Source organism: Chaetodon trifascialis, chromosome 24 (assembly GCF_039877785.1).
Source record: "Chaetodon trifascialis isolate fChaTrf1 chromosome 24, fChaTrf1.hap1, whole genome shotgun sequence".
NCBI lineage: Eukaryota > Metazoa > Chordata > Actinopteri > Chaetodontiformes > Chaetodontidae > Chaetodon > Chaetodon trifascialis.
This window is the reverse complement of record NC_092079.1, coordinates 5,815,806-5,835,744: the sequence shown is the minus strand read 5'-3', so window position 1 is coordinate 5,835,744 and position 19,939 is coordinate 5,815,806. Positions and strand designations below refer to the sequence as shown.

The 19,939-nt window shown below is 44.2% G+C and overlaps 2 protein-coding genes across 4 annotated transcripts in view; one reads left to right on the top strand and one right to left on the bottom strand.

Moving 5' to 3' along the window:
* LOC139328017 (transmembrane protein 163a-like) overlaps positions 1-19,939 on the top strand; it is a 37,363-nt gene that overhangs the window by 3,825 nt on the left and 13,599 nt on the right. The window contains 3 exon segments of the mRNA XM_070958131.1: positions 16,193-16,346; positions 16,349-16,543; positions 17,894-18,013. Of these exon segments, the coding sequence (XP_070814232.1) occupies positions 16,193-16,346; positions 16,349-16,543; positions 17,894-18,013 (469 nt within the window).
* Positions 4,434-13,600, bottom strand: LOC139328016 (cyclin-T2-like). Of its 3 annotated transcripts, none has more exons than XR_011601689.1 (9): positions 13,378-13,600; positions 12,737-12,818; positions 12,524-12,652; positions 9,991-10,051; positions 9,684-9,746; positions 9,138-9,514; positions 7,547-7,710; positions 6,621-6,691; positions 4,434-6,498 (listed from the first exon to the last, which is right to left on the bottom strand). XR_011601689.1 is itself a non-coding variant. In XM_070958129.1 (9 exons), exons 1-9 carry the CDS (start codon positions 13,533-13,535, stop codon positions 5,440-5,442), a joined length of 1,833 nt encoding a protein of 610 aa, XP_070814230.1. In that variant the 5' UTR covers positions 13,536-13,600; the 3' UTR covers positions 4,434-5,439. The 3 variants fall into 3 exon arrangements, 2 of the variants coding, with proteins under 2 accessions (XP_070814230.1, XP_070814231.1); XM_070958129.1 differs by having other exon boundaries at positions 9,469-9,514; XM_070958130.1 differs by having other exon boundaries at positions 13,378-13,578.

The window sequence follows — 19,939 nt, the reverse complement described above, 5'->3', positions numbered from 1 at the left end:
AGGTAAAGGATGGATGGATGGATGGATGGATGGATCAATCCAAAAGGCTACTTCTTTATTTGTTATGTATTCGGGGTTACTTCCTTTTCTCTTTGCTGACTTCATCGTTTTGTTAGCAGATGCCAAATTTGCTCTTTGACAGGCAGATTTAGCAATATTAGCATTCAGTTGGCAACTCCTGTTGACTAGCTAGTCACTAATTTGTCTCTCTGCCCGTGTTGCTGAGCAGGTAGCATAGAGTGGATTTATCAGAGCTTTTTTGGCTGAAGCCAGGTTTGTGCTACTGCTATAAATGAGGTTGATGAGGAGCCATTCATTAAACCGTTGATGAGCTTAAAGACACTAAAGTGCTCCATACAGCTGGGCGGAAGTGCAGAGTCAGGTGGAAACTCTTTGTGGACTCCTTTCACAATACGCACAATCACTTGATCTATGGTTAATATAAAATTATTGATAAGTCCAGCTTGAATTTAGGATAACTGACTCGCATTACAACATGTTAAAAGCAAAAACAAGGACTGGTTTAGACCAGTTTAACAAACCTTTCTGCAACAAGCCCAGACATAATTAAGCAAGTCTAAACCATGGATGAAAGTATTTATATAAAGATGGGCGACAAATTAAGCGAGACCCTAATTCACTGCTCTGTCTCCCATAGGTGTTCATCCGATATGACATTTGGCGACAGAGTGTGTGATCCATTTCATTCTCACACTCATCAGACCATTGAGCTTCTGTGTGTGGAAGCATGTCCACTCATTTAGCTCCATAAATGGATGTGCTGCTTCATATGTGGTGACACATTGTTCGTTTTCTCTTCAGCCAGTTGCTTAAAGGAGTAGTTTGACATGAAAGCGTCTATTTGAAATACGTATTCTTACTGCTTGCGGTTGCCGTGATTCCCACTTTTAGAAAAACTGATTTCATTGACAGCTCTGTTTTATACCGCCATCGACTGCTGACTCCTCTTAACTGACCAGCAGGGGCCGCAAGCGATGCTTCACCCACGTACCCCCAGACACGCCTGGTGGAGAGTGCAGTCTTCAAGTTATTACAGCGTAAGAAAGCCTTTAGGTTGTTGAGGCACTGATCACAAAAGCCATAGCAGAGTCTAAACTGAACCATTAGGAGGAAAATAATTATTAGGGTAGGTATTTTCTTGGTGTTGTGATTGCAGGGTCATTATGCTCTCCCTAATGAAACAAACCAGCAGAGAGTCTCCATCTCGGCTGTAGCCGTTATCATCGCCCTTCAGAGAATATAAAAAGGAAAACACTTCAGCAGCAGGCTAATTAAAACCAGAGAGGTCTGGATGAGGAGGCCAAACAACCCACACAGGTGGCGGGCACGTCACTGTGTGTGTGTTTATGTGTTTGAGCTACTGTAGCACATCATGTTTATGCATGTCTGTATGTGTCTGTAAGAGTGTGGGTGTGTGCGAGCCAGCAATTCATGTTTTTTTGTTTTTTTTTTTTGTTTTTTTTTTTCTGTATTTGTGTGTGTTTGTGTCACAGTGCTTACATCTGTGAGTGTGTGTGTGTGTGTGTGTGTGTGTGCGAGGCAGCAAAGGACGATGTTAAAATTGGTGTGTGCGTGTATTTGAGGCTGCAGTTCCTGTTTGTGTGTGTGTGTCAGAGGTGTATGATTGTTAGAGGTGCTTTCCATTCATTTTAATGGCTTCAGCCTCCACTGCTGCCGTTTCATTCTGGTGCCTCCACCACTGACAGGGAGGACCTAGCAGCTTTCATCTGACAGGACCCTGCTCAAATAGGCCATTGGTGCACCATAATTAGTTCAAATGTCGAAGCCGGTGAATTATTGATGATTGGGGACGAGTAGGGAGGAAGACATTTCACATCAACTGTGTGGGTTCTTTTTTTTTTAGCCGTCTCTTTTTAAAGGACAGCTGGTGCTCTGCGGTTCCCACCACAAACATGAATCTCTGGTGTTCAGGCCACGAGAGGATGCATTTGCATCGGGCGGAGAAATAAACTGGGGTAGTAAAGGGAATAATTACAGAGGAAAACTGTGAAATAATGTCTTGTTTTTCACTGAGAACAGCTGGCTAAAGAGAGCGCTGCAGCTTTTTTTGTTTTTCAAGCATGCGAAAAGGGGATACCTTAGAACTGGTTGGGAACAAAAAGTAAAACACGCCATGAAGACAGAGGCTAATTTATGCTCCTGCCAATCATTGGCTATAATTGCGCTACCATGGCATAATGGCAGCCCAGGCCCAGTCATTTTCCCCCTCCGGCTCTATCGCAGGTACTTACAGGGGTTTCCATCAGCTCCTGATTTTTCAAGTGAGACCTCTCAGACAGGAATGACAATGGACTTTCAATGGCTTATAATTATGCCACTCTCCTGCACAATTTCCTGGCCATCATTTGCATTCAGACTCATATGGGCATAAGTGCACCATATGCTGCCCCACGAAGGCCTTTTGATCTACTCCACCGTTGAAATTTCAGAGTGCCGTGACATTTCCTGGAATGCCTCTGAGCCTCCGCAGTCCGACAGTTATCTGAATCTGTTAATTAGATGGATCAAGTCCAGAGTGTGTGACAGTACGAGCTGACACGTGTGTGTGATGGTTGTGACTGAGGATCACAAAGTGTGCTGAGAGGCACCTTGGATTTATGGCATGAAACGCTGCGTCCTTCTTTTTTTTTCTTTTCAAGGTTAATCAAAACTGCGTCTTGTTTGCTTTTTGAAAAATTCCTCTAAAAACAGAGAAAGGGATGCTGAATGTTTGTGCTGCAGCTGGCATGAAGGGCCAAAGGTAACACTGCCATCTAGTGGACGGGGAGCAGTAAAACAGCTGTGGACCAGCGTGAGGAGGGATCTGAGCTGCACATCAGAACTTGCAATTCTGTGAGAAATGGCTGCCAATGCTGATATTAGTCTTGTCCCAGATAAAATCAGTTTAAATGATTCTGCTCTACTCTTGCATCCCTTCATGTGGCAGCTGGATGACATGAAGAGCAAGACCTGCGCGAGAAAATGTCTGCATCATCTTTTAAAGTGCAACTTAATCATCCATTAACTTTTAATTGGCTGTCTTACCTGCTGAAACAATCAGAACGATAATGGTTTTTGTGTCTGGGGCCTTTGCCTGCACAGCTATACATGTTCCCGTCTTTTGAGTTGTAATTAGAGCTTGGATGGTGTTTTACTTTCAGATGGCTCTTAATTCTGGGATTTGTTGCTCACAAAAGCCCCTCTCATATCTCTTCCTCTCTGCGGATTTTCAGGCAGTAGGCGTCTCTTATTCAGCTCGAGAGGTTGCTGAAAATAAATCATCACCCTCCCACCAGTATGCGAGAATGTCCAGATGGTTGAATTTTCACTGACGTCCTCCCGCTGAATTTCCCCATTGTCTTCCACGCTAAAATTAGAAGGTAATACTTGGTGAAAACGCTGCGTCTGCTCTGAGGGTGCTAGTTAATTATCAGGAACTGGATTTATGTTCCACCCACAAATGAAGCATCAACGCTGTATTGTGTGAGAGTGTAAAGTCCAAAGATAAACCTTGAAACCCCCTTGAGGTTTCTTGGAGGGACTAAACGGCAGGTTTCACTGTCAAACAGTCTTTCTAGCTTGTTCCTTTGGCAAGAACAAAGGGAAAAAAACATGTCCTCAAGGTAATTTATCAACTGAAAGAGAAAGATGACATTTTTCTCTCATAGTTTCCACCATAATTAAGACACAAATGCATGCTTTGATGCAAAATGCACTTAAATATTCTGCTCATGCAGTCGCTCGGCATGTATTTCCAATCATGCTTTGTTACTTCCATTAACGTTACTAATTCAGCAACGCAGCGACCCAACTCACTTCAGCGCTCTATTAGTTCCAATATGGCTGTTTTGAACATAGCCTGAGCTGAAAGCTGACACTGCGGTCATTAAATGCAATCAGCATTGTTCAGCAAGTAGCCTGTAACATAATCAATTAATCAATCTGCCGTATGTCAGCAGACAGACGGCAGGAAATGACCATTGTATATTCTGTTTTGATGAGAATTTTCTTTGGCGGCGTTTGACAAATGACTGTTTTATCTTCAAATGCAGCGAGGGCTTAAATTCAATGGGGAATAAATCCAATGTTATGAGGCTGGGATTAAACCATCTGCTTGATTTGGCAGTTCTTTTCATTTTTGCACGCTATATGTGCTTCCCGGGCCAAAATCGGGGGCTTAAGATATTTTCTCGCACTGAGGTTGGCATTTTTAAACTTAACGGGGAAACTTGAATCGAGGCGATCCAAAGTACTTCCTGTAGATTTTTCTAACGTCCAGCCAGGTTAAAGGACTCTTTACGCACACAGAAAAATCTGTAGCAATGCTGGAATGCAATGCCCCTTCCCCCAAAACCCCAAGATCCACTCTTTCAACCACCTTTGTTAAAAGACCAAATAAAAAAAAAAAAAAATCACTTTTATGCCTTTATTTGGGCTCCCAATACACAAATCGAGGATGTTCATCAATACAGTCTGCTTTAGATCTCATGATAAACTGAATGTAGAAGGTTTGGACTGATGCAATAAACCAACAGCTTTAAATCTGAACTACAGTCCTATATACACAGTCTTAGTTTAAAGATCTGTATTTTCTGATAGGTAATAACATTTATCATACGGAATAGCGATTGACAGAGTACAATCACAAGGCCTTTTTGCAATTTTAGCCGATATATCTTAAATGCACTTTCACAGCAGATGTAACGTAAACTTCATTTGGAGCTCTATGAGTCTGCACTTTGAGTTCAGGTGCAGCCTTGGAAGTCCCAATCGACGGCAAATGGAGTCGGCCTCACATTTGTGTTTTGTTTTTTTTGTAACTATTGATGCACTCGTTTAAATAGAAGCAGACCACGTTTGCTAAGACAGACGCCGAAGCTCTGCCCTCTTCGTCAGCAAATGGACGAGGTGACACATCTCCATGGATACATGTAATAAACCCAAACAGAGAAAGATTCTTTCTTATATCAAAAATGTTCGAGACCTGAGATTTTTAGTGGAAGAAAATGTCATAACATATAAAAAAAGGGGGGGAAAAAAGAGAAAAAACTGTCTGTAAACCTTCGCGATGGCTGCGAACTAGCTCCCTCTTCCCTTTTGTGACTGAAAACATGCACGTTAAAATCACGTCAGCTGGCGTTAAAAGAACTTTTAAAATCCCGTTTTTTCCAGCCGCATTCATAAATCTTCTCATAGGCTGTTTGTTTTGTTTTTTTTGCTGCAAGCTAGTGGTACACAGCTCTATGCATATAACTTTACATTTTTGACAGCTTAACGATAATCATCAGTGATCAGTGTGTAGACACGACTGAGGGCGATGCAGAATTCAGATAACTTAAGACAAATAAATTCATTTTTTAAAATTCTATTAGACATGATAATACCTTATTCTAGACAACACTGTGGACTCTCCGGGGATTACAAGTTCATTCCTTGGGCACTTAGTAAAGAGTCCAGCATGTCAAAAGTGTCTTTGTAGTCAGTGTGTTGGCCGTTGGAGGTCAGCAGGCCGTTGGTTCCGTCGTGGCCGTGGTGTTCCATCATCCTCTGGCCGCTCTCTGACGAGTAGTGGGACGAGCTGAGGCCTCCTTTGGAGCTCCTGCTCTTGGAGGAGTGGTGGTGGTGGTTGTGGTTTCCAGCGTCAGAGTGAGGCCTCTTCCGAGACGAGCCGGAGGAGCTCACGTCGTTGCAGTGGCTGCCGGGAGCTCGTAGGGATAAGGAAGGGTGGTCTATTGTCCCCCTGCCGTTTCCGCTGAGGGAATAAGCGTGCGAGTGGCTGTGTTTCGAGTGGCGGTGGCCGCTGTGCTCTTTGTGCTTGTCTTTCCCAGGCAGAGTCCCGCCCTGCTCTGAGCCTCCGTGGCGCTCTGACGAAACTTTGATTCTCATCTTGAGCTCCTCGCTGGTGGCGGAGCCGTTCTCGGTGAAAGAAGGAGGCAGCCGGGCCTTTTTAGAGCTGGACTTTTCTCTCCTGCCGTCGCCCGACTGGCTGGCCTGCTGCGGCTGGGAGCGCTTCTTGTGGTGGTGGGAGGAGAGAGCTGGAGGGGGCGCATACATGTCTGTGCTCGCCTCCTCCTTTACACCGTTCTGCAAGGCCAGCTCTGCCGCGTGTTTCTCCCTGTACTTTTCCAGAGTCAAGACTTTCTGCGGCCGCGAAAAGGCTGCCGCGTTTGTACCGAGCTGCTGGTGTTTACTACTGGACCCGCCTGCAGCTTTGTGTTCGTGTTTCACCAGTGAGAAGTCTGAAGGGTGTGGCTCGGGGAACTGGTCGTAGCCGCAGGACTTTGACTGGTCACTCAGTGGCTGGTAGGAGGAGAAGGGGACTGTGATACTGTTAAGGGAGGACATGTCTGTAGAGTCTGATGAGGTGGAGGGGAAAAAGGAGTTGGTGACACCGGGAAGGCCATCTAAGGACGTCCCCTGGAAGGCACTATCCACTGCTGAGACCTCCGTCTTTGGCTTCTTAGCTGCTTGAATGGCCTGCGAAATAACACCGAATTCACCATGAGACAGCGCCACTTCATTTGTCCACACCTGCACCAGTCACACAGTACGTCCTGCACTGCTCTCATATGGTTGGCTGACATGTACTTAGGACATACCCTCCAGTTTCGTATCCTCTTCAGCCTGCTGGGCGTCTTCTCCAGGATTTGAAGGAACTCGTGTGTGAGTTCTGGAAACAGAAGACAACAATGTCAGTGTTACCGCTGATAAAGCCTCTGCTCTGAATGGTCAAATCAGGGCCTGACGTGTCACAGTGATTCACCAATACATGGCCATGATGCACCTGCAACCAGCCATTATTTTTCATTGTACATTAACAGACAAGATATCAGACAAATACATATTCTTCCTGTACACGGGCAGTTTTTAAAATCATAGCATCGTGCCTTCGGTCCACACACAAACACAGTTGCAGGTCACTGAAACCGGAGCTTTTGGGAAACTCCTTCCACGGTGAAGATATTCAGAAGCTCTGTTTGCAGTGCTGATGTGTAGTCAGGGAAAACTGAGTTTCTGGCAACAGAGTGTGCGCCATCATCTCCTTTGTTGACATCAGTCGATTTTGTGCAATGGCAGACAATAGGAGGAAACCCCATTTTTAAAAATAACCCACGCATGTGTGGACTAGGCAGCTACTCCTCACATTTTCAAGGTTAGGTTGAAACAGCTGATCCATCTTTAGTTCTATATTTTTTTGTTTCCAGGTCACAGTGAGCCAATCAGTTCCCCTCATGGATGGAAGGAGGCAGCCTGAAACTTAAGTACATGAAAAGCCCTCTGTTCTATTAACTCTAATGTAATCTAATACTAATCTTGATCTGAAGCACTCTGAGTCCAAATTCAGCCCCATTAAGATCCAGTAAATGATATATTTAATTTGCAGATGGCTTCAGTCTCAGGAGTGGTTTGGTGAAAATAGCTTTTGAGTTATTGAGACAGTGAAAAATATTCAGATTTGAAGATTGTGACTTGACTTCATATTTGCACTCCAAGACAGGGATAAAGCAGTGATGGAAGGCCTTACCATCCAGCAGCTGTAACGTTACGGTGCGGTCCACATACTCCCACCAGTGCTTGCCATCTGTAGACACGGGGATCTCCCAGTTGGACCACTTACAGGCCAGGTGAATGCAGACACATGCGACGACTGTTGGCCTGTACTGCAGGCAGAAGGTGGTGAGGTGCAAACTGCAGGAGGAGACAAGAAACACAAGAAAAAGATACACCTGTGAGCTGCAGGGCTTTTCTACTAATAAACACACTTAATATATCAACATAACAAGGCGACATCAACACACAATCAAATTAATAGCAGAGGTTTGAAGCTGTACTGACAATCAGAGTCTAGTATTATTGTTACATCACATACGCACAGCCTTACCTTCCGAACCTGGAACATCTAAGAAAACCTATGTTTGTTAGGACACGCTGATAACTGTCTGAAGGGGCACATAGAAATGTATGTATACTGAACCTGTATTAGGTTATATTGCTGGGTTTAGATTTAAATGTAAAAAAGGGGAAATTATAAACACATTAAGTGTTTCTCAATCTCCAGAATTTCAGTAAATTTCTGCTCCCGCAGTCAAATGAAATAAAATTCCACACTGCTTGTATTTGTGTGAAAGGAGTCAAACTTTCAGATTGAGAAACATTGATGTTGGTAGAGAAGACAAATGATTAGGCTTTAAGTTTTCTACGGTTAATTGTCTCTGCACCCTGAATCCCAAACTACACTGCAAACTGGCTCGAAAGTACTGAACTAAAAGGTGGGGGAAAGCAACGTGGTGACAAAAGAGGGCGCTCACAGTGTTGATCACACATCTCTGAATCACTGCGAGGAGAACACTGAAAGTTAAACTCGGCAGCAGGATGTGTTGTAGTTTTATATCAGTTGCATGCATTTCAAGTGAAGATGTAGGCTTCTACATTATACACAGTACAGGGCTGTATGAGTTAAAAACACTCAAAGTACAATCAATTAGAAATAGAAAGCAACTTGATTCAGCTGTGATTTTATCAAACCTGTGCTAGTGCCGCATCTCAGACTGTGCAATACAACATGAGAAACCTCTTCTCCTGTCAGTCCCCCTCCTGCTGCGCGCTTCGTTAACAGACTGTATTTGCCCTTACAGAGAGGGAATATTTAGGTACGTCAGTAATGTTGCCCGGTCTTGAAAAAACACCACAACACATCTCTCCGTTATTAACAGGATCTTTGAAAAACGTCATTATCATCGGTGAAGCTATTACAGTCACAGCACTTTAATCTACAGTCCGTCATTTGTGCATGAACTTAAATTAAGAAAAATCCCTGTAAAGGTCGGGTCTACCATCCTCTGCTGTGAACATCAATCTCCCAGACTTGCATATTAAGTTAATGAAATGCACAGCAGCAGCACAATCATGGCAAAAATTAGTTGCTCCGTGAATACACTCTCAAAGACAATAACCCTTACATACACATGCATGAAGCATCTACGCTATTTGTCCAAAATCTACTCTACCACACAGAACTGGCACTCAGTTTGCAGTATAGTTTGGTGTTTCGTTGTTAGCTATTTTTGGGTGAAAATATGAAAAAAAAAAGAAAAAGAACTGTAAACTATACTTACCGAAGCACTTTATAAGTTTAAGAATCTTTAGTGGCAATCTATATTCAGGCTACCGCTTGACTTTGTTTCTTTTATACATATGCACTCTGTACCAAACAACCTCGAGAGGTAAACAGCACCACTACACTCCACATTGTGCATTCAACCCCTATGTGCCAACACAGAGCCCTTGTACAATACACCGCACACAGCAGCCTGCCTGGTACTTCCCCACACTGGGGGTTCCCAGGATCCAGGCGCAAACAGGGCGTTGGACACAGGAAGGGGGGCCCTGCAGGACAGGAAGCTATAGTGTGCCATTACAGTGCAATAATGGGAACAGGATAATAACCTGTTGGTAGCCATGAAATAGGAAGTCTGTGCCAAATCCTTGCTTGCTGTAAAAGGAGAAGAAAGTTCATTTTAGAACGGAGTTGGTGCATTGAAATGGCATTTCAAAATTAGCATGAAGGTAGATGTATGGATGAAAAGCTAAGATCTACAATGAGACCTCCCAAAGTGAATGAACGATTTGCCATTTTGAAGCCAGAAAAAAGAAGGTTATACCTCGCACTAGCTGGGAACACCTCACAACATCTGTGTGTGGATGATCAACTGTTATTTCAAAACCTGCAATGGAGATTGAGATAAATCAGCCTCGGGTGCAGACTCAGACCTTCAGTGTGACACTGTGGTTTACATTCATTCAAAAAAGGGAACCAAAAGAAAAACCTCAAGTGTTTGTTAAATATTTGACAATGCAAACGTCATATATCCAATGTCAACATGCCCGTGTGGCACTGCAGAAAGAAATCCAACACAGCGACATAATAAAATCTAGTATGTGGAGTGCCGAGGCTTGAATCACACTCACCCAGCGTTTGCAGCACTATTGTTTCCAGTGCTACAAGCTCTTGTGCCTGCTGCTGGAATGCCTGAAAAAGATCGATCAAGCAACACTTTTAAATCCGGTTTCCAATAAACCATATATTGAAGTCCTTATCAGCATTCCTGTGGACAAAACTCTGAGAATGCAAGTTAACCAAACTTGTCCTTTTTCACACCAATGGCAAATTGTGGTTTGGATGGTTAATACTGAACACTTGATTACAATAAGCAGACAAAGACATCTTATGGGTAAGATCCTCAGGTAAATGTTGTATCCAGGGGTACGCATCATTTCTTTTAGTCAGGTACTCAGGTGAGTACCAGGAGATGGTGTTTGGTACTCATTCCATACACAGAGTGATCTTAGTAAACACTGTCTTCCTCGCTGTCCTCCTTAGTGTCTCCCTCCCTGCCCTCTGCTTCAGCTTCCTGCATGGTGGACGATGAAGATGCACCTCCAAGTCCTCCCAGATCAGCTGTCTCCATCCACAGGTAAACAGCTGGCTTTGGGTTAAATGTCTCTGTGTTCATCTTTGACAGGTGAATGTGTATCAGGCCTGAGAGACGAGATCTGGACTTGGTTTTTGTTGTGTTGAGATGTGAGTCCGCTCTCACGTGCTGCACTGCTCAAAGGCAGCGTGAGAGACAGTATAACCGCCTTGTTGATGTTGGAGTGACAATCTGGATTGCTTGTATTTACTATCTGGACCTGACCATACTCATAGGACGTTGCCTGCTTGCTTTAAAGGCATCCTGTCTCTCAGAGTGGAGTCTGTCACGTTGTGAGGTGGTTTTTTTTATGTCCTCTGAACCACCAAAGAGCAGCCTCCAAACTTTGGCACACTGCAGCTTTGCTCTTATCGGTGTGCTCATCTTTAACTTCAAGCCACAGCATGTCTTCGAGCAACACATAATTTCTTTAACTTGAATCTGTTTTACATTTCTTCGGAGGCGGCGGAACACCAAAGTCACCACTTCATGTCTTTTGTTTATTGGACAACCCTCACCGCAGGCCATTTCACATGTGGTGACAAGAAATGCGTGCAGACAGTGAATGTATTGATAACCAATGACAGCTGCTGCAGTCCTCTTCTGTTTAGTTTTTCCATCTTCTTCTGTTGAGTTTTATGGCAGTTACCATCCATAACTGTTGCATTGCTGTTATCTGCTGGATTGTATTGTTAGTGTCCACTCAAAGTGATCCCATTCACAGCATTGTCCATTCTGCCATTATTGCCATGCATGCGTACCAGTTATGTGCACCCGTTTATGTCCCACATACTATAGCAAAGCCTGGTTGTGTTTTGATGAGGGCACAAGACCAACGGCGTCCCGGGGACATAAGGGATGGACGTTTGGATGAACAGAGAGCTTCCTCAAGACACCTCAGGGATGAAAGGGATTTTTTTTGTATGTATATATGCACGACTGTGGCTGAACAAATGACAAACTGAATGCTGACAACAACACAGCATGCCCTCTGGTGCTGTTACCATAGTTACCATCACGTATTATTTGGGGCCTTTTTTGTTAATCAGTCTAAATAATTGACCCTGTGATGTTTTGGTTCGCAGTGATGTTGCTCGGTTTGCATCCTGTGTCGATGACGTGTGAAAATCCAAAAGCACACAGTAAACTCTCAGCTGACCGGGGACACCCCTGATAACGCCACATTGCAAACAACAAATCCATGTTGAAATCTGCAGGATGGCGAGTGAGCTGTTGGTTGCTGGTGGGCAGCAGAGTCCTGCAGTGTGTTTGGCTAACAGACTTTACAACTAACAAAGCAGCCAGTACAGCCAGCAGAGCTAACAGAGTTATACACAAAGCAGGTCGAGAGCTTCTGCTCAGAGAAACATGAAGCGTTAAACAGTAAACTGCAGTTTAATGTGACAACAACAGGTTTACTGTAAATAAATGAACTGAAGTACTTCGGCTGAGTACAATGTGGAGGTAAAAGTACTTTGAGTTTGGAGTTGATGTTACAGACACGAGATCAGTGTGAACATTTTTACCAAACTTCTGTCAGTGATAAAAGTAACCACAAACATTTACTCCAGTCCCGTGCTGTCGTATACTGCTGAGGCACTTGCAGTTTTATAACGAAGAATGTCGCTGTTATAGATTAAAAAGTACATCACATAAACTATATAATGAACAACAGACAACTACAGATGATAGTAAAAATAAATAACATTTTGATCTTAGCATAAAGCTCTCTTGCATTTCCTCCAAAGCCTCACCGCTGTGTAAGCAGTAGGACTCCATGTGTACAGAAACACTGAGCCAAACAGGCACCAAAACATCAAGGCTGGATCAGCCTCGTGCAAACCGACCTCAGTGTCACCGTGATTCATTATGTGCATACCATCTTCCAAACAGCATGTATTTTTGGCCACAGCGTAAAGCCGCAGGTGAATTTTAACATAACGCTGTGTCCATATAAAGAAGACTGTCCCACGTCATGTCGGGGTCATTTTGAGAAAACAAAAATCACCCCTTAGTCATGGTCTACTTACGTTGCTCTTAGTGTCTAGGGCAGGCTCTTGTGGGTTAACGCAGGCATGGGCTATTTTAATGACATGCTCCAGCTTCCTGGGCTGCTCCTCAACTTTGGCTGCCAGGAACAACGTAGTCTGGGAAATTATCTATGGAGAAAAAAACCTCGTTCAGTTTTCGTAGTCAGCACCACAAGTAATTATGGTATCAGCCGTCAGTGCAGTGGTACTTACATTTCTATGGAATTTGGTGAAGGAGTGAATCATATAAAACCTGTGCATATATACTATAGCAGTGTTGATAATCAGTTGAGAGCTGGGTATACAGTTAAAGAATAACACACGAATGACATACAGTCCAAACCCAAAATGACTACAATTTGGCATATTAGCATCAAACTAGCGTTGAGTGAACAGCTAGCAAAACGTGCACCTTGTATGTTAAATCCGAGCGCAGAAACAGATCATTGGGCTCAACTTGTCCAATGACACAGTCATCACTTGTAATGTATAAGGCTTACTTAGACCTGCAACCCTATCAATAAGTAATCATGTATCACTGATCTCTTTAGACGCGAAGCTAACAATAGAATCTGCAGTCTGAAGAGACAAAACAATGGCTAAGCTAGCAAGCAGGCCTCATCACTTCCATCCAACTAACGTTAAATATAAGTGCAATATTAGCTGAGTTGGACAGCACATCTTGTCCAACGGGATTCTGTGTGTGATAGCGAAAGGTAATAAGGGTATTTCGGGGTTTAAAACATGAACTCTAACAAGCCTTGCCATTCCGGCCTTTATGTAAGCTAATGCTAACTCGAGCTAACCAGTCTGTCGGCAAGCTAACGTTAGCTTTTCCGTTTCAGAAAGGATACACGTTGAGTCTCTGGCCTATATCTTGGATTAAGTTTGCAGCCTGCTGCCGGTAAGACAGCTCCCTGTCAGCCTCTATTCCGCAGCGCCGAGACGGTGTGTTGTCGAGCCGCTCCCGGGAGAAGAGCCATTTCGTAGAGGGTCCCCGGTGCACCGCCATTACGCTCCCACAGCCAAGCCCGACGGTGCTAGCATCGGGAGGGAGTGGGGCTCTGGGGGCACCGGAAGGACGAAATGAGCTACCGAGGCTGATTTAAAACCGGTTCTCCACTTTCCGAATAGCGCCACCAGTGGTCGGTGGTGCAAATAGGCCTTGTCGTTGCCATACATTTATGATGCTGTGGCGGATAACATTGTGTCCACGACAAAAAACGTCCATGTATTATTAGGTAGAGGTATTTAGCCGTTTAGCCTGTGGCAACTGACAGCCTGTGTTTTTCTCGCTGATTCACAAAAAAGTCAGCAATTTTGGTTGAAATATCCGATTTAGCCACGAGGGGTCACAAGTGTTCTTTTGTCCCCTATTCGATTTTTCTCGTTACTGTCCTGTGTGTTTGTTATGATTTTGATTTAAATCCTAAACAGAGACTATCATTCGCCTCCATGCATCTATATAGTGGCTGAATTCCTGGGGATGTAGGATAGTGCAGTGCAAGGACTAGTGCAAGGACTCCAGGCCCAGGCCATAGCTGACATTGTTATTCATTGGAATTTGGCTTTAGATATGGCTACCTCATGAATTTTTAAAAAGCTCATCTTTATTACCATAATATAAGGCCTAAGATCATATTTTACGTCACATGGGCTGAGGTGGCACAAGCACAAGCATTGCCATGGGAGATCAACATGTGCAATCTGAGACCACATGGTGGAGCATCCTCTACCCTGCACTACTCGATTTCTACCACTAGGTGGAGGCAGAGACCAAGAACCAAAGTCAAACTGAGGGACTAAACTAACTCAGTCCCGAAGCGCTCAAACAAAACAAGATAAATGAAAAGTGTAGGGTTTATAACCTGCTGCACAAGAATCCTCTCAAATAACTAAACGTAACCAGGGTGATGTTTAAGTGTGGAGTCTGAAATGTGATTATTTTGAGAGCATTACGCTTCTGAGGGAGAAAAGTGCCCATGATGATCAACCTGCTGCCTTGAATTGCCCATAGTTACAATGCTTCCCTGGTAAATAATTGATAAAATCCTAATTTTGATCTTCAGAGAGAGATATGGAAATATATGTTTAAACTGTGCTCACGTCAAAGAAACATGAGCCTGTATATAATGAATGCCAGAGATTGTCTTGTGTGTAATTATGCTGCCTTTTTTTAGTGAGTGTGTGTGTGAGGTTGTGATGGCATGCACGACTGTCTGAGAGGAACAGACTGAATAGACTTTCAGCTGAATGAATTTTTGTCTCAGTTGCAGCATGCAAAAATCTTATTCTTGGCTCCCTTATTGTCTGTGAGCACGATGCAACAAGAAACCTTGAGTTAAATGTTTCAGCTCAGTCTGTATTCCTCTCTGTGTGCACACAAGGGTTTTTCAGTGCGATGTGTGAAATGATTATTTTAGTTTTTCAGTCTTACATTTCGTTTAATTCACTTTACATGACTCAGAATGGACGCTTTATCGTTTGAAACACCATATCATTGGTTTTAACCTAGACAATAACATATGAGTGCTTATCAAGTAGGCCGAGTTCTGTGTCTTAGCAACCGGGAATCGCGTTACTTTCCTCAGTGTAATGAGATAATTATGCCCCCCGCGCCATGATGAAAATAACGGTGTTCATTTGTGGGTGTGACTGCAGAAAAGTGAATGAGCCGAAATGATGAGTGGCCTCTCACGAGACCAAACCGTTCCAGGTGACTTATCGTCGCTCTGTGTCAAGCAGCGCGCGTGACAGGTGAGGAACGGGTCCAGCCTGTCCGCGCGTCCGTCAGCTCCTTCAATCCACATGGGATAGATGTCCGCCTCGCGGACGCGCAGACCAGAGGGCGCGGCGCACAAGCGCACAAGTCTCGTGCACTCCACGGGGATTGGTAATTAGAGTCCAGGTGTGGCTTTTCCACGACGTCGCGAATCGCAGCCTGATGTGAATGTTTGCTTTTACACTGAGGTCCATACTGCGCGTCCAGTTTGTCAGCATACACACATACTAGTACCGGTTACCACCTTCAAAATAAATACCGAGCGTGTTTCTTTAAGGCAACTATGCACACTTTAACTTAGCAACTTTAATTAGTGATGAAAGAAGTATTTCTTTTTTACTTTGCCTGAGAACACATTCAAATTAATTCAGCGTGAACGTCCTGCATTCAGAATATTACTTTAAGCCATATTATGTACTCCTACAGTTAAATACTTGAATGCATGAGCAATAAAACACACCTTTGCTCAATTTCATAAATACAAGACTTTTTTCTGCAGCCTTAAGTTGTCTGCTGTGACCACGAGCTCACAATGTTCGGACAGCTGATGTAATAGTGGATTATGATTATTATTAGCACACTGGATCTTATCTATGACAATGCATGGTAGCTATTTCATAAGTTCTGTTTTGAATGAGGAATTTAATCTGACATTTAGCTTATTTTAGCGTATGTAGCTGTCAAATTAATGTAGAAGAGTTAAAAGTGGATTTCTCTGGGAAATATAGTATAATATATATATATATTTTTTTCACTCATTCATTCAAAGTCTCAAATCTATTGTCTGCTTGAACTACACACACATCTTGGCATTATTTTTTCAGGCGACAAATCGGCGTTTGTTTTGAAGTCCTGTCTCTAATTTCCGGTATTGTTTCACCTTACAGGCTGTACTTTGGCGCAGCTGGACCTGCAGCCCTGCGAGGAGTCTCCCTCCCTCTTTCCCTCCCTCTCTGTCTCTGGGTCTCTCCCAAGTCGAAAGCCCGCACTTCTCGTCCAGGTGTGACATTTTTGGAGTGCCTCACTGGAACCGCAACCCTCCGAGAAGATGACGGACTCCGCACCGCCAGACTCCACCGCCGCCCCGGACCCGGTTGTGGTAGTGGACCCCACGGCGGTGAACGGGCAGTGCGAGCCGGCGGACTCCCAGCAGCAGCAGCAGCCCAGCGCAGAAAGTCAGGGAGAGGGTTTCAAAATGGACCAGGAGATGAAGATAACTGACAGCATAGAGGACCGAGGTAGGCGGTGTGAAATATGTTGAAAGTTTCGGATTCACCGGATGCCCCGTCGCCAGAGCGCACGTTGTGCGTAATGCCTTGCAGAGTGGCCCGGTGCATGTTCTACTGTACATGTCCTGGAAATCTCTCCACACTTGTTTTCATTCAGCTGTACTGAGAAACACTGCTCTTCTATTTCCTATAGTTTGCCCCCAACTGTTCCAATCTGCGCAAAAATAAGAATGACTTTGTGGGCGAAAGAGCTGATCTGACTGATGACTGACTCCATAATGCTGCGATCAATATGGTGAATTATTTACAGAGCGAGGTAGACAGGGACTACAGAGCAGGCATGTCATCCTTCTGTCAGACATGACAGAAAAATACTGAGGTTACTGTGGTTACAGGTTTTGTGAATTAATGAGTGGATTGCCTTCGGGGACCACAGGCAGCCATTTAAACAGTAGCAGGTGTCCCACATCTTAAGCGTGGCACAGCAGTATTTTTTTTCCCTGTGCCTGTACACTCCCTTGTAATCAGATATTAAGCTGTCGTAAAGATGCATTCTATTATTTGGCCTCTTATCTGTGAATGTAGGGATCTTTGATGGGTTTTGATCAGGCGACTCATCACTGTCATGCATTTTTAAAGAACCTACCCAGCCCTGATTGTTATTCAGACACTAACGGAGGTTTGGTTCAGAGTGTACTTGAACAATCTGCCCTTACTGTAATTCTGACAAAAAGAAAAGGAAACTCAGCGTTCTTTTGAAAGGAGAACTCAAGAACATTTAAGCCTCTCGAGATCATGATGATAGAATAATGAGAAAGACTGAAAGTAGCGGCTTGGAAGGTGTGAAAGACATGATTCAACTACGGCTACGTCACAGGTTTCTCACAGAGTCCAGAGGACAGACTGAGTGTTTCATGGCTGGGGGAAAGAAAATAACTTGAATGAACACTATGAAAGGAGAGCAGGATCAGTTGATAGTGCAATAAAGTGACTGGAAATGAAATGTACTAACCAAAAAAGTAGATTTAGTGCTGAGTTGCTCTTCAAAGATGAAACTAGGGGCTTTATCGGCCGATGACCCCTGAGAAAAGACAGTGTTTTGTCTGGCCCTAGTCACGTTTCAGATGCTGTGATTTGTTAGCCGTTCCACCAAGAAGACAAACTTCTCTCTTGGTTTCATCGGAATAACTGCTGGACTGTTGGTTTGTCAGTCAAAACACTTTGTTCCAGACTGAAATGGATGGATTTCCATGAAATGTTGTACAGACAGTCATGTTCCCCAGAGGATGAATCCTACTGATTTCAGTGATCCCCTGAACAATAATTTTGGGTGACTGTGCCCTGCGCTCTTGTCTGCAGGTCTTCTGGAAAGCAGCATGCGTCTGAAGCCGCACGAAGCACAGAGTTACCGCAAGAAAGCTCTGTGGGTGTCCTGGGTGTCCATCGCGGTCACCATCATCCTGGCCATCGTCGCTTTCAGTGAGTAACTCTCCTTTCCATGTTTCCTTTGATGAATCCTCAGGGTCGCAGGACGTGATGCTTTCCGCATTTCTACAAAAGACATCTACGCAAAACCAAATCCAAAGAAATCCTGATGCCTGTCGCTTGGTGCGCCAGTTGAAGGACAGGTTTGTTAATTACCATGACATCCTGCTGATCAACATGACACCCGACAGCTTGATTTAACAACAGTACTTGCCAGCAGACAACATGAAGGACAAGCAATTGATGTGAACCCGCTCCTTCGACAGACACTTCATGCCGAGTTCCTGTTTCAGTCCTCCCCAAAACCTCTCGCCTCCCACCGCTTTTCGCTTCAAACGACAGTTTCTCTCTCAGATAAGAAAACAACAGTGAAGATTTTTGCTGTCAAGAGTGTGAATTGGACCCTTAGCCTCGCTGCTGTTCCTCGAGTTTTATGTCGTTCAGAGGAGTGCCTGTCTTTGACCTGAGCGATCTGGTCTCTCTTTCCGTCAAACCTCAGCGCGTCAAGGACGAGACCCCTGCACAGATACAATGACTCAGGTCTTGGTTTTGAGATTGAGAAGAGGCAGAGCTTATTACTGACTGTCTCTCAGACGCCCACAGTCTCTCCGCTTCTTTGTCATTTCTCTGCATGTGTCTCTCTTTGAGTATTACTTGAGATAGGAATTATTTGTGCATCTAACTCAGGTGATATAAGAGTTTTTATGAGGAGGCCCATCCAGCAGCTTATTTAGATGTCTGTCAGACGTAGAAACATAAAGACGATCTTCAAAAAACAAGCTTGAGATGATGATTTTTGATGACAGACACATCACAGACTCTGTTAGTCTCGTCTCAGAGATCTGACTCCTCGCACACACAGCGAGATTCAGCTCGCACTTCCTCCCCCTCTGCAGTAAATGCAGATTAGTGCTTGACAGATGCATAAGTAAAGAGGACAAGCTTTGCTGCAGTGTGGCTGATCACCTCAACAGATGTGAAGAGATATGAGCGCTTCCTGTGACGCTGAGGACGGATAGCATGTTAGTTTTCTTCATGAGTTTGGTTCTAATGTTTTTCAGAGCAATATGTTTTCGTGCAATGGCTTCCTCATTAGCCGTGTTTTCCACATCGCTTGTCACCTCTTGCCCGCTCTCGTTTGTCAATGAAACACGGCGCCGCTTGCAAATCAGCTGCAGAAACGAGCAGAGGAGGCGATGATTGAGGCCGACGTAGCAGCCACGATTCCAGTAAACAGTAGTCTGACCCGCAGTCACACCGGGCCGCTGTCGTTACACATGAATGATTGTTTTATTTGGATTCTGACGCTCTCTGGAGAAGAACAAATTGGACTCAAGAACACCCAGCCGCTCAATAATTAATCAATAATTAATCTCTGCCGCGTGGCGCAACTTGACCACTTGGGGCAAAATTAATCAAGCAGCCAATTTGTCGGAGCGACGTGGACATCTTGTTTGAGAAAATCAGACCCTCTTCCTGAGTTCTTTTTTTTTTTTTTCCAAACTCTTTGCCCACTTCCTGTTCTGATAAGGAAGCTGCGGTAGGGAAGCAGCACAGGACAGGCCTGTCTCACAGCTTCCTTCTTTATCGTCTGTTCAGTTTCTTTAAGCCATGCCTTCAATGCGCTCCACTCTGAACGACGTTTATTCATTGCAAACTGGAGGATCCACTCCCACGCTGGTGGTTCAGCTGCTGATGCTTTGTGCTGTGGTGAAAAAATGTTGCAAACAACATTCATGGCACGTCTGCTTTCATTTTGGCAGATAAGAAAACAAATGATAGTGCAGTAACACAAGACAATATCGCACCATTTTCTAATCTCACAACAGAATGATTTCTGGATTGACTCGCATTTTTTCTGTGTTCAGTCGGTCCTTCAGATTTGATGTGACTGCAGCTGATAATCAAGCCTCCTGCCTT